General features: G+C 44.2%; 1 protein-coding gene across 6 annotated transcripts in view; it reads right to left on the bottom strand.

The window, feature by feature from the left end:
- The window catches only part of syne1a (spectrin repeat containing, nuclear envelope 1a), a 168153-nt gene that overhangs the window by 50814 nt on the left and 103288 nt on the right, over positions 1-14051 (bottom strand). For all 6 annotated transcript variants that reach the window (XM_030047379.1, XM_030047381.1, XM_030047382.1 and 3 more), the window contains exons 79-92: positions 13578-13915; positions 13293-13437; positions 12822-13040; positions 11040-11323; positions 10080-10245; positions 9803-9958; positions 8783-8935; positions 8093-8275; positions 7714-7851; positions 6928-7113; positions 5635-5757; positions 5224-5406; positions 3972-4115; positions 1539-1769 (exon numbers count right to left, since the gene is read on the bottom strand). In XM_030047379.1, coding sequence (XP_029903239.1) covers positions 1539-1769; positions 3972-4115; positions 5224-5406; positions 5635-5757; positions 6928-7113; positions 7714-7851; positions 8093-8275; positions 8783-8935; positions 9803-9958; positions 10080-10245; positions 11040-11323; positions 12822-13040; positions 13293-13437; positions 13578-13915 — 2649 coding nt within the window. The remainder of the gene's footprint in view (positions 1-1538; positions 1770-3971; positions 4116-5223; positions 5407-5634; positions 5758-6927; positions 7114-7713; positions 7852-8092; positions 8276-8782; positions 8936-9802; positions 9959-10079; positions 10246-11039; positions 11324-12821; positions 13041-13292; positions 13438-13577; positions 13916-14051) is intronic.

Below are 14051 nucleotides of genomic sequence, written 5' to 3'. Positions count from 1 at the left end.
TTTTTCCAGTGAATGGCACCCAGTCCTTATCCATGTCCCTGAACAGATAACATTTTTAAGATATTTTAGTTAGATTTTACCAGGTCTTTTCTTTTTCAAGAGTTAAGTAAAGACAACCTCCTGTAAATGCTGCATTAGCTCGATTATAAAATGACAGATAAGTTCAAAGTTAAAAATCACTCTGTGGACACTTGAAGCAGAAGTCCAATAGCAGCAGTCCAGCCAGATCAAAGGTCAAGCCTAAACAAAGCATAGCTAAAGCATAGCGTAGCTAACAGAGAGAAGCACTGGGAGTAGTGAATAGTGAGCACAGCAGCAGCTGTCCCTGAAGTAGCACAACGGTCTTTCTGCCTGCCTGCCTGCATGCTTTAGCAGAGAGGCAGAGCTGAAATGTGAGCCAAACCCTACTGGGCTGCTTTCTGGCGGTTAATGTAGAACTTGGCTGGCTGACTTAAGATCTTGTTATACTCTGAGGCTCTTTTTCCCGGGCTTCATGATGCAATGCAAGGCAACGAATCACATCGGCATACCAGCATGCGTGGGAAACTCAGTGGCTCTACACACTGAGATCAGTTAGAAACTCAACAGTGCTTTCAAAATAACGTGGTTAGAGCACGACAATGCTAACTATGTGCAACGATAACAAATCAAGGAATGGCAGCAGCCCTAGTAACCTATTCATGCTCTGCACTCACTCAAGCACACATACACATACACATGCACAGTATATCCTGTTTCCTGGCCCGCGGAGACCAAACACACCACAAACAACAACGACAGTGTAAGGAAGCGAGAAAAATCTGAATTCGAAAGAAGAAGAGGAGAGGGTAGGCAGGCAAAGATCTGTGCAAAACACATAAAAAAGGTGGGTGATCAAGCCAGGAATGACATAGTGGCTGGCAGACAGATTCAGGCTAATATTAAACAAAAGTGAAGTGGTACAGCATACGAAAATAGCAACTAGACACTGTCAGCAGTATCAGTGCAGCAATGCACACTGTGAGACAGCCAGTGTACTAAAAACCCTCAAGGTGCAGGGAAGATGGGGGGGCAGCATGCCTGTCTCTGAGCCATACAATACTGAGACACACTGAGAGGAAAGAAAGCAGAGGAGCCGGCATAATACTTAGAAAAAAAAAATACATAGTCCAGACCTGAGGTTCCTTTACATTTACTTTTACCTGCCACGTACGACCAAAGGGACACACATGAGGCCCACAGCACACAGATTTTGATCAGATTTTGTCCCAGGAACCCCCACATTGGAAGATTTTTTTTACTGCTGTTGATCTAGTACTAACTTCACAGTGATAACTGAGATAACAGTGTTGGAGTAAAACCTTCAATTAGAATAGTTTTTGCAGTGGACACCCCTCAAGGACCTCTGGTGGTCCCTGTACCCTACTTTGAGAACCAATGGTCAAGACGGAGAGCGACAAGGGAAAGAGGAGGCGGTACACACATACACATGCAAACACAAACACACAGGCCAGATGGACATACAGCCATGCAGCATGTTGGAAGCCCTCTCCACTCACCATGACGACGGAGGGGTGTGCTGGAAGCTGCTTGGTGGAGGCGGTGGCCCCGTTTGCCGTGGCGCTGGGCAGCTCCTCGTCACTCAGCTCATCCATGCCGTCCGACAGGCCCTCCACCTCGCTGACGGTCAGCAGCATGGTGGCGTGCTTGGCTTTCACCGTCAGCATCTTGCACTTAGAGTGGAGCGAGGCGATCTGCTCCTGGTAGCCACGGATCTTCTGGGCCAGCTCCTGTCAAAACATCCCCCAAAAAACACCACCACCAGCGACCCCGGGGTCAAGAGAGCGTGGTTCAGTCCACAATAGGAGATCAATAAGTCCTCAGATTGTGAAAAATTGGGGTGAGAGGTGGGGGATTTGGTGAGTTGGTTCAGCGCTGAATGTGGTGCCGCCGGTGTGAGAGGAGTAAGTGGAGCGGACGCATTCTCTTTTCCTGATCTCTCGTTTTCAGCCTTGCAGTGTGTGTGTGTGAGAGAGAGAGAGAGCGGAGAGAGAGAATGGTACTGCCTCACTCTCTGTGAAACACACACGCTCTCTCTCTCTCTGCCTTTTCCTCTCTCTTTCTCTCTTTCCCTTGCACTCCAATCTCTCTGAGCCAATCAGAGCAGCAGAGAGGCGGGTGACTCAGAACCGAGGCGAGCCCCACAGACAGGATGTTTGGTTGAGAGAAAGAGTGCGAGACCCTCGCAGAAATAGTTCAAAATCCCTCAGACACTCCCTCTTGGACTCATATACACAAAGAGCAAGGAAAAACAGGAAGTGATCTCATGGTCAACCCCCTCCAACCCCCCACTCCTGTCACTTCCTTGCGCCACCAATCCTGAGGGCAGATTCCTTCCAACAAAAGAGAGCCGCAAGGAAAGAGGGAGTGTTTAGAGAGAAAGAATGACAGAGAGGGTGTCAAATTACAACTATGGTATGGGCAGGTCCGGCTCCTCCTCCTCGCCCCCCCCCCCCCTCCTCCCTCTGTCCCGCAGATGGTCGATGCGCTGATAATCAGGTCATGTGACTAACTGGGCCAGTGGACCTGCAGCTATCAGCTTAGCTTAGAGACCAAACTCAGACATAAACACACCGGCATGCCAAGCTACTCTGCAGCGACAGAGAGATTGCAACTACAAGAAAAAAAATTCCAAACACCTAGGTGCACATATTAGCTGGGAAGTATGGAAAAGTAGACGCTATCAACTGCACACCAAGAGTCAAAATTTAATAAAAAATCTGTTGCCTGAAGAGAGATTTGATCTGTTTCTCTGCAGGTCTGTGCCTCTCTCTCTCCGCATTCTGCACCCCCCTCCTCCCTCTCTACCTCTCTCTCTGCATGGGAGATCAAACACCACTTGCTCAGCAAAGTGAAAATGCTACAGAAATCACAGGAGACTAAAATCTGTGCTTTGACAATTTGGGTCAATAAAAACATCTACAGCCAAACACAAATCTCATCCATGTGCAGAAAGTATTAACATGCACAATCAGATAAAGGGAAAATGTGTTTGTGTTAGGCCTGTAGAGGCAAACTACACCTCCATATGACAGGCCTCCTCCTGATAACACAAAGTTAAAAGGGGGACAAATTGCCAACAGCTATTCTTGGATTTCTATGAAGCTTTAAAGACCATTAAAACATTTTTGAATGCTGTATATTCACATTGAGACATGAGGAAAACAGACCGCATTGAGCATTATCAGCAGAGCAAAACAGAAAACAGATTTTCCACTGAGATGATTCTGACACAGTCAGCACTGTGTAAGCCTCGTTCAGTTTAACTCTTGACACTGAAATATTTAGATTTAATGGCTAAATGGCCCGAGAACAGTTTGATTCAGCCCTAATGGTTACCCACAAATAATCTTTCTTGCTGCCTTTTTTGCTCTATTACAGAGGGCAGGAAACATGATTCAAATTCTTTTCTCCTCTTTCTCCTTCACCCCTCTCTTTCTCTCTTCCTGTCTCTCTCAGTGGCTCTCTTTAGTTTCTTCTCTTAGTTTCAGGTTCATGTTGGTTTATTAGAATGGCATGTAAATGTGTTTCTGTTGCCAAAGCATATAGGCCTGGAGGGGAAAATGTAGATGTAGAAGTAGAATGAGAATGGCACTAACAATATAACTCTACAATACTAAAACTTTCTCTCTCCCTCTCTCTCTCTCTCTCTCTCTCATTCCTGAATCTTTGATGTTGAAGTAGGCCTAATTAGAAAACCCTTTTAAGACATTAACCGCATATTCATTTTCTTACATACTGAATGGAGTGCCTTTGAGGCAAATGAAAAAACAATGTCTGGATAACATTCAGTTCCACCAGTTGTTTTGGATTTTTGACAAGCAGTGCTCAGCTACAGTCAAACTACTGGAGCTCAATATTACTAGATTGCACAGAATGGTGGCAGTGTGGGGTGAGAGAGAGAGAGAGAGGGGCGGGGGGGCCTTACTCACCTCATGGTGGTGAATCTGGGCCTGGAGTTCCTGGATGTTATTGGTGGAGACTGGCCGATCCTGAATGATGCGATGAGCTTCTTCTATTAACCTCTGGAGGTTCCTCACTTCCTGTTCATACTGCTCATACTGAACCACGGCCTCCTGGGAAAAAAAACACACACACACACACACAAAGAAAGGTTGAGGCTACATCATTTATTATTTAAACCTTTACAACATGCGATTCCTGTAAGGACGGTTTCTTTTCTCCTGCTTCTTTCCAAGGAGGTCAGAGGTCAGGGTGAACAACTGAACAGCATCTTATCCAGTGAGTTCAGTATCTTGCTCAAGGCCTCCTGGGGCTTAATTCTGGGTCCTCTGGCTGAAGGACAGTGCCCCTGCACCCTCTACAGCACTCAGTTTAGAGTTGACACATGTTATTCCATTCCTAACAGGATTAACTGATGCCCACAAATGTAAACATGATTTCTGAGATGTGCAGGTATTAGCTGGGTAAGGAGGCATGTAAATACTCTATCATGTTCACTGTTGGCTTACGTAGTCTGTGTAAGCTCTTTTTCCATAGCAATATTCTGATTTTCCTGTTAATTCATGCATATAGATCTGTCTACAAGATATAAAGATGTACCCGGTTGTAAGCAGTCTACCTCAAATTTGATCTTAGTTTTGAGCCAGTATCAATGCTATGAGTACGTAAACCCGTTTACCATTGCAAATCTGTCTGGACATGGTAAAGATTCTTTGGGTGTTCACCCTCCAGAGAATCATCCAAGGTCATTTAATTCTTCCTCTAAAGACTAATCTTCACTAGAATGAGCTTAGCGGCAAAATCAGCCCTGAACCAGTGGATGAGAGGATATTACTGCACATATGGGGGCATGAAAAAAACCCAGACTTTCCTGAGAAGGCACCTTAGCCTAACCCATCTTTTTGAGAAGTTATTATATTAAGAGTAAAGCACTTTATAGTTAAATTTGACTTGATGTGACAGTGAATCAAGGAGAAGCAGCCAGCTCTGGACTGCAGAGGGGTCTCTGATTTATAAAGTCTGTGCCCATCCCTCATCCCAACCTTAATCTTAACCTTAACCAATGACAGAAACCACTTGAAGAAAACATGACCCTTTTTTTTTTTATACTTCTAGCACATATGGACATATCTGGCATGCCAGCAGCTTGGCACGTCAGGGGCGTTCTCCAAGTCTGCAGCTAGATACAGCAGTATTTGCAAAGCGAGTACTGCCCCCTACCTGTAAGATGTTGCACTGCTGGATGGTGGTGTGCTGCAGTTGGCTGGCCTCTTGCTGCAGGGTCTGGGCTGTGCGGCAGATTGGCAGGCTGGCCACTACCTCCTCTGGTAGCCGGAGGGCGCTCTGACACCGCTGTACCGCTGCCACCTGATGCTTGAAGCCCTCCATCTCGACCAAGAGACGCTTATGGAAGAATAAAGGGACATATGAGGGAGTGGGAACATTTGTTCAGTTCAGCAGTGAACTGTATTGCTTGCTTTAAGTTAGTTTGGGCATAGAACATGTTATATCTGCAGGCATGTGCTGTGTATGTGCAGCATTATTACACCATGCTGAACCTGTAATATATGAATCCAGTGTAAACAATGATTGCAGATATAGTATTTCAAAGGTGTGTGTATGTGTGTGTACCTGTCTGTGTGTGAGCTGCTCCCTAAGGCTGAGCCTGTTGAGGTCAGGGGAGGCAAGCGTGACCTGAACCTGGTCTAGAGTGGCATGAAGGCTCTTCACCTCCGCCTCGAGATGCAACATGTCCTGAGGAGAGACAGGAATGGGGCATATCAGCAGAAAGCAGAGTTGAGTTGAGGGGCAGTAACACATACTGCACCTTCTGAACAAACCTGGAATCATCAACATTTGCAATAAATTTTTTACCTGCTTGCAGTAGCAAATGTGTTGTGTTTACCACATCAGGACAACTCAGATAGCGTCATCGTTCCAAGCCAATTATTTTTAGTTTCCAAAATGGTACATATCACTTTCATAAATCCTTGCGTTAAGTTCATCATTCATATCTAAAATATAAGGGAACTAGTCTGCAAAAGTGACATTTTTTCAATCAAGTGTTATATTTGTATAGTACACCCCCCCAAAAAAGACCTTCTATTTTCATCTCTTCTTCATCTGCATATACTAATTTATCTAGATGTGGTTTATAGTTAAGCGAACTAAGGTAGTAGTAACTCCAAATAAAAAGTCCTACACTGGCCATCCATGGATATTTTGTGCCACCCCTAAAATATAGAAACATTATAGGAATTATAATTACCAGTGTTAGTAGTGGCAGTTAGTAACACACTGTCATCTGAAGATGTATAACAACAAGATTAGCGAAACAGATCACTGTCACACAATCCTACATGCCAGCATATTTGATATTGTAATACAGGGTGAATGGCCATAGGAGGGCACTGTTGTGTTATATGTTTTGTTACATGTGCTCTATTGCATGTGACTGACTGTAAAGTAATATTCACCTCTTCTTATGCACCAAAAATTGCTGGAATTTATGCTCACTGATGGTGCTAAAGTGCATTCATATTGTTTGTATTACATGTTCTTCCAAGACATCATGACCAGCTCTAAGGCTTTGTAAATGTCTTCTGAGATAGGAAATACATTTAACATGTTTATTAGGCCTCAAGGACAAAAACAATGTGCTTTGGTGAAACATTTTTAATGTAAACAAAAGCAACTGTTTTTACAAGGAAAACTGTGATGAGTTCCTCTAACTGTATTCCATCACAATATAAATACAAATGAGGCTGTTTTGATGTCACCGTCCCTAACAAACCGGGAAATCCAGCATTACTGATGTTTGAGGTGGTGTCATTCCTGAAGCCTGATGAGTCTAACATATTTCATTTCATGCTGCATTTTTACCTGTAAAGCTTGCCTGAAAGCACAGCAGGTTTGCTTCATTACCTTGGCTGCGTCCTGCAGACTCTGTAGGCGAGTCTTGGCACTTTGCTGCAGCTCCTCGGCGCGTCTGCTGAGGTGTTTCACCTGCTGGCTCCACCCCTCCGTCTGCAGCACCTCCCCCAGCTGCCCCTCCCTCTCCCCCATGGCCTCCAAGTCACCATGGAGACCCCGACACTCCCGCAGCAACGCCTGTTACCATGGGAACATTAATTACAAGTCAAATAAAGAAACCTTTTGTGTTGGACAATTATACTAATTAAGGCCAGCCAACATACAGTATAAGACATGCCGTCAGAGATCATTCCAAGGTTCTGTATGAATGTGGTTAGCTGCAACTTTTATAGGATTGAGGGCTAAATGTATGAAATAAAGACCAAAATACAATTTTAAACAAAATTTTGTGCTAAAATAAATATGAAAAATGATAAATAAATGAATAGCACTGTAAACTGTATTTCTTATTTGACTCTCTGCTTTTCTATCCTTTCAGCCATCACTCAGCTCAACAGCCAACAGCACTGAGTAGAAATTAATTGCCTGTCTTAATATACTGTCTGAAGGTGCACTGCTATATGTAGGCTACTGGCTGTTTTGCTGTATTTTAGTCTGGTTGAATGGAGTAAGTGATGTAAATTTCCTTTAAGCTGCAAACAAAACTGCCTCAGTAAGGACATTAAAGTCCTTATCTTATTTTACCTTACAACAGCAGCTGACTGGAGCAATTTTAATTTTCAGACACTGTGAAGAAATGCACACACAGCTCTTTATGCAGTTCATTAAGACTCTCACCTGGTGTGCCCGGATTTGCTCCTGCAACTGGGAAGCAGAGCTCCAGATGATATTGCCAGTGACCAAGGCCTCTGCCTTTTCTGTCCAGCCCAGAATGAATGACTTCATCCCTTTATATTCCTCCAGCTGCCTCTCTGCCTGCTCACAACAGAGAGAGGAAGCAACAACAAATGAATGAAGGGCTTGTCGACAGCATAAATCCTAGATGCTAGATGAAATATTGTGCATTTTGATTTACTGGGCCAAAATGTTGAAGTATCCGGGTTCAAAATTTTACTGTGCATTCATGCAATCAAATTTAGAAATTTATTTTTGTCCTCATGAGGTGTACATACTATTACATGGCCATAAGAAACATGGTGGACTGAATGGCTCTCACCTTCTTCAGTCTGTTGGCCCTGTCCTGGGCCTGCTGTGTGGTGTGGCGCTGCATCTCAGCCAGTTTGGCCACGGCGTCGCCCAGCTGCTTACACAACAGAGGGTTCTGTTCCCCGAACTCCTGCACCGCTACACCCAACTCTGCCAGGGAGCGACCACAGCCTTCACACTCCTCACAAAGACACTGCAGAGGAGAGGCGGAGGTGGGGGAGAGAAAAAGTTATTAGTCAAAAGGTGACAAGGTGAGATAAGAAAAAGGGAGGGTAATGTGGGAGTAGAGTGAAGAAAGACCAATGAAAAGGGGGAGTTAAAGTGAGCCGAAAGACTGAAGAGTGCATCAGTAAACCTCATACCCCAGGTGGCTTTCTCCATCTGTTTGAACTGGAGATTTTATATTACCAAACACATAGTGCTGGCTTTGGGGGCCACTTAATAGAGAAGGGTGGAGGAGACAAAATAATTGAGGGAAGAAAGTAAGAGGAGGGTTGGGATGGGAAGATGGCGCAGAGGAGGGAAGGGGGTCAGACTCCCATCTGGAGAACTCCTCACAAAAGTGGGTCACCATTAAGGGCAGAATTCAGCTCATGCCATTCCAACACAGACACTCATTAACCTCAACATCTGCAAAATGAATAGCTGGTTTAACGAGGGCTAATTGCCTCCTAATTAGTCAATCTGTCTGGTTGATTACTTTGGTCTCCTCTCTGGCCTCCTCCAGGTCAGAAGCCTTGTCTCCCAATTTCAAAGAGATGGTCTTCAGCTTCCCCTCGATGTCCTGAAGTCTGGAGCTGAAGTCTTCTTTTACATCTCTGGTCTGCTGCACCTCCCTTTCCCTTGCCTGGACCTAAAGCAGATGACAGAAACATTCACTATGTTACTTAGCAATGCTACACCAGTTTGCTTTGTTTATCAATTTGTTTGTTCATAACCCTTTTTGCAATGCACACTGTTTAGGAGAATTATGGTAATGCATGTGCTCCTTAGGCCATGCAGAGCAATCAGAGCCCAGCATAAGGAAAAAACCCTGTGCATTCGTACATCAGGCAATGTGGTAAAACTCATACAGGCATGACCGAGTGCTACACTACAGCACATTTTATATTTAAATGAAAATAGCATCTCTGTTTGTGAACAGATGCTATTTTACATATGTATATTTGGGATTACAAAAGGTCTTTGTTTAGGCAAATTGCACCTGCAAAACAACCTAAACTTTGTTTTAAGTCTATGCAAGGTCACACACTTTGATTGGTTGATCACTGGATGATATCTGTGTATGGGAATTCAACAACACACACATCAAAGTATAAAAGCTTCAATGTAACCACCACTGTGTTCTTTACATTTGCGCTTTTCATTATGCGCTTAGGTCAATATCACTGTAATTGACTTTGAAAACTCCTATCATGGATACACCCGCATTTCAACCTCCTCCCAACTGCCTGGAAAGCATTAGCATACTTGAACTGGTAACAACAATAGTTCAGTTTACTTTATTGATTTTACCCAAAACTGGTAAAGTAATGATCTGTAAATCTTCATGGCATGATGGTGCCATTTACTTCATAACCCCAAAATGAACCAACAAGCAATTCTCCATACTACAGTCAAAGACAGAGTTACAGTGTTTGTAATCATAATATTTGATTAAATTACTACGTAACACCAGTGTGACATTTACTATGATGTAAACTGTAGCTTGAGAGGTTACCTGGTCCTCTGCAGAGCCTAGGGCTAGAGCCACCTCAGCCAGCTGCATGCTGAGCTCAGAAGGCAGACCAGCCTGGAGATCCTGGTATTTGGACTGCTGCAGCTCTGTCATACGTTCCACACTCTGACGCCTGCTGATGACCTCACCATGCGCAGTCTGCAATACACAGCAGCAAACAAATCATTACAAATCAAGACTTTATTACTGATGTAATAATGTCTGCAGGGTGGTCTCCCCTCTCAATCCAACAACTTGTTGTGTTCATGTAGCGACCCACCTCTAGCTCTTGCAGCAGTGAATCCAGGTCTGCAGTGGGACTCAGCAGTAAGCCACGAGTGTCTTGGATCCAACCTTTAACCAGGCCCAGCTCCTTCTCCACCTCCTCTCTCTCTCTCAGCTCCTGTTGCACCTGAGACCTGCTTGCCCGCACCTGCAACACGAGGCTGGACATGACAGAGAAATAAGAGACAATCTCTGTATATCATCTGAACATAAACTGCTGCTACTTTTTCAAATTTCTGGCATGAATGTGATTCAAGGTAAGGGATATTTTAAAAGTCATGAACTAATTTAAGACCTCTGTTTCCCACAAAAATTTGACTATAAGAACATAATCATTTTAGTGTTTGAAATGTGGATTGATGAATTTCTTCTAAGTAACAGAGAATATACCAAAAAACATTAACAACAATGTAAGCTGGGGCACCCCTGTAATCTTAGAACAGGTACTCACCACTCTCTGTAATTTGGCTTTACACCTTTCTTTAAGGTTACCAAACCAACAAATTAAAGCAAAAGTTAAAATCGATTCAACAAAGGATCTGTAAAACAAGGTTAGAACTGGTTTGTCCACAGGTTCAGAGCTGCTTGTCGCTGCAGGAGGGCAGCGCCATATGGCAACCATAGTAAGATTTATAAACTCTGTTCTTCCACATCTCTAACAATTGCTGTCCCTCTCAAGGGGCTAAAACTGCCCTTTGCTTGAAACTAGTACAGAGGTCCTTAGAGAGATTGTCTCTTCATTGCCCCCTCTGGTTGGCTGCAGAACAACATGAAACTCCACCCAACTCAACATATATCAAGGGAACAAAGGCCCATTTTCATGTCAAAATATACCGTAGTCTTCATGACATTTTAGTTGCAATAGCTGATTTAATTTCTTCTAATGATTCTAGGTATTTGTGTGACTTTCAGTGCATGTGTGTGTGATACTGTTCTATGGTCTCCTTCTCCTCACCTCTCATACTGCTCCTGCATGCTCCTGATCTCTTGCAGGCACAGTGTCTCATCCTGTCCACTTTCTGACTTTCTGTCCATCTCCTCATCCTCCTCCTCTCCTCTGAGGCTGCGACTGTGCTGCCTGAGAAGTGCCAGGGCCGACTGCTCCCTCTCCACCTCCAAGCTGAAGGAGTCATGGTACTCCAGCAGGTTCTGAAGCGCCGCCCTTGTGGCTGCCTTCTCCACTGTGCTGTCTGGGACACGGCCATGGAGGTCTGCAGACACTGAGCGCACTTTCTCCATCTGAACGTTAAAAAAAAGACAAGAGTATCTATGCAGCATGCTATGGATAAGAATTCTGATTCAATTTAACGTAGATGTTTAATGTCCCCAGAAAAGGAGAATCTTTTTCCATAACTCGAAACTATTCAACAAACAGGTGATGCAGAGAACATGGCAGACAGATGACTGATAATGTTGGAGAGTATGGAGGATTTGCTCCAGTGGGCCAGAATAACTGCATTATCTGAGTGACCAAGTAAGACAGCAGCTTCTCCATTTGATGGACAGGTATCATTAGAATATCATTATGGTAATGAAGCGCATCAATCCCAGAGAACAGCACCATCTCACGGTCACAGATGCCTTCTTTCTATGGAACAGAGTGTGCGTGAGGGAATACACTTCCAAGACTGTATAATGATCGAAAGTAGAAGAATAGTCATAATCAGCTTGTTGGAGGGCCATCTAGAGTGGGGGTTCCCAAACTTCTTCATGCTAAAACTGACATGTAGAGGTATTATTTGTCTTGAGACTCCGCAATTATTTTGTGAAGTGAAAATAAAATAGTCAAAAAAGCAGTTAAGCTGTAAAAGCACTAATATCCAGCACCACCTTTAAGAAGGCCCAGTCCAGATTATTTTTCCTCAGTAAGCTCGGGTAATTTGAAGTCAGCAGGTCTCTGCTACATGTGTTTTATCAAAGTATTGTAGCATGTATCCTGTTCTGTGCTGTTATCTGTTGGGGACGTAGCCTCACAGTTGAGGACAGGAACAAGATTAACCACCGCTATTCAGGATATTAATTGAAGACAGTACAAATGACTTTTATAATGGTTCAGTTTTACTACACATTTACCTGCTAGTCTTTAAGACTGATCTATTCTCCCTGTTATAGTCCACGGCAGAAACCAGAGTCAAGAGATTAACGAGTAACGAATGACATCATGTCCAGCTGAACAATGAAGCCACAGACAGCCAGTGGACAACAGGAATGTGCCACATACAAGGAAGTGAGTGTTTCCTACAGTTTGGCCTCATTTCCTCTTAAGGAACAGTGCTTTGTGGGAATTCTGGTGAGCCGGAGGCCAGTAGCTTTCATGCCTTAAATAGGTCAGAAGGCGGGAAAATGCTTCATGACACAGTGGTTTGGCAGGAGCATACCACTGGCCTGCAGCCTGGAATTACATCACAGCACGCCCACTCATACTGGTTTGTCGCTGTGCTTGACCTAAATCTACATAAACCCTTTGAGCATTGAATATGCAAGAACATTAGACTGCTGTAATAGTTAGCTCTAAGTTTCATGCAAACACAAACAGCTTTGCCATTAAATGTTTGTTTAATGGAATGGATGAAGGCACACTTGTGGCAAGCATAAGACTCCATAAATATGCATGCATGAAAAACACAATCGCTCACAAATGCAGGAACATATGGATGCGCACACACACATCCGCGCACACACATACACAGGAAACCATGCACAGTGAACCATCAACAATATGTCTCTCTTCTCTTACTTTCTCAGTGAAGTTCCTCCACTCCCTGGCCGTATCCTCCAGTGCCCTCTCCTGGGCTCGGGCTACACTGCAGAGCCTGGTCCAGCGTTGCCATAGCGATGACACAGAGTGGCTGGTGATGGCTTTGCTGGACTCAGAGCTGACCTGCTCCAACTCTGCCGCCTTCTCTCTCAGAGCAGCAAGAGGCTCCTCCAGTGTATCGATCTGAGCCATCAGTGACTACAGTAAGAGAGGAGAAACAGGAGGAAAACAACTTCACACACTTCCCAAAGTGAAAGATGACAAAAAATACACACCAGTTTCTCCCAATTGAATTTCATTCTTGAAAGGGAAAACCTCTGAAACAGGAGTTATGTAAAATGGCAAGAACAAAGTTTGTAACTATATCATACTACGATGGCAGAGATAGCTACATTTTGTACATTTATGGAAGACCAGTTTTTAGCTCTGCAGTGGCAGACAATCTCCTACCTTGTATCGCTGACACTTGTTATGTGCCTCCTGGATAGTGCTTGCTTTAGCTGTGGAGAACATGGCCATCTTGCTCTCTGCCTCATTCATCTCTCCAACCAGTAACTCTCTCTCTTGTTGGAAGGAGCTCCACAGAGACACACACCTGAGAACATTATGCAAATCAGCACAAGTGAGATTTTAGGCAAAAATATGTAGCTTATGCATATATATTGCATGCCAACTGCATCTTGAAATCACCTGGCCCCCAGGTGATTTCAGGAAAACATACACACACGTACGCACCTCTGCAAAATCTGCCTATGAGCCTCCAGCTGCTGTTTGATGTCTGCACTTCTCAGCTGCATGGCCTCGACATTTTCTCTTAGTTTCATCATTACTCCCGGTTCAACAAGATGCTCCAACAGAGGATCCAAGGTCCTCAGCTGCTCTAACCCAGCCATGAACGCCTGTTCCTGGGCTGAGATTTCGTCCAGCTCACGGACACTCTCTGTCTGGTTCTCCAGCTCCACTCCCAGGCTGGCACTCTGGAGTAAAACCCCAGCACTGTCCAGCCATTTCTGGGTAGATGTCTGGGATATGTGGTGCCTCCGGATAAGGGAAAGGGCTTGATCCACAGCCATCTAGAACATGCAAGATGACGGTCCAATGAAATCCATGTCATGTTTCTTTATTTCTCTGTGTTAACAGCTTCTTTCCAAAAACTGTACATCCATTATATGGCCAAAAATGCACATCCTATCATTAAAATACCCCTGG

The sequence above is a fragment of the Myripristis murdjan genome, chromosome 24 (genome assembly GCF_902150065.1).
Source record: "Myripristis murdjan chromosome 24, fMyrMur1.1, whole genome shotgun sequence".
NCBI classification, from domain to species: Eukaryota; Metazoa; Chordata; class Actinopteri; order Holocentriformes; family Holocentridae; genus Myripristis; species Myripristis murdjan.
Note: the sequence above shows the minus strand (reverse complement) of the source record. Positions and strands in the feature narration are given on the sequence as shown.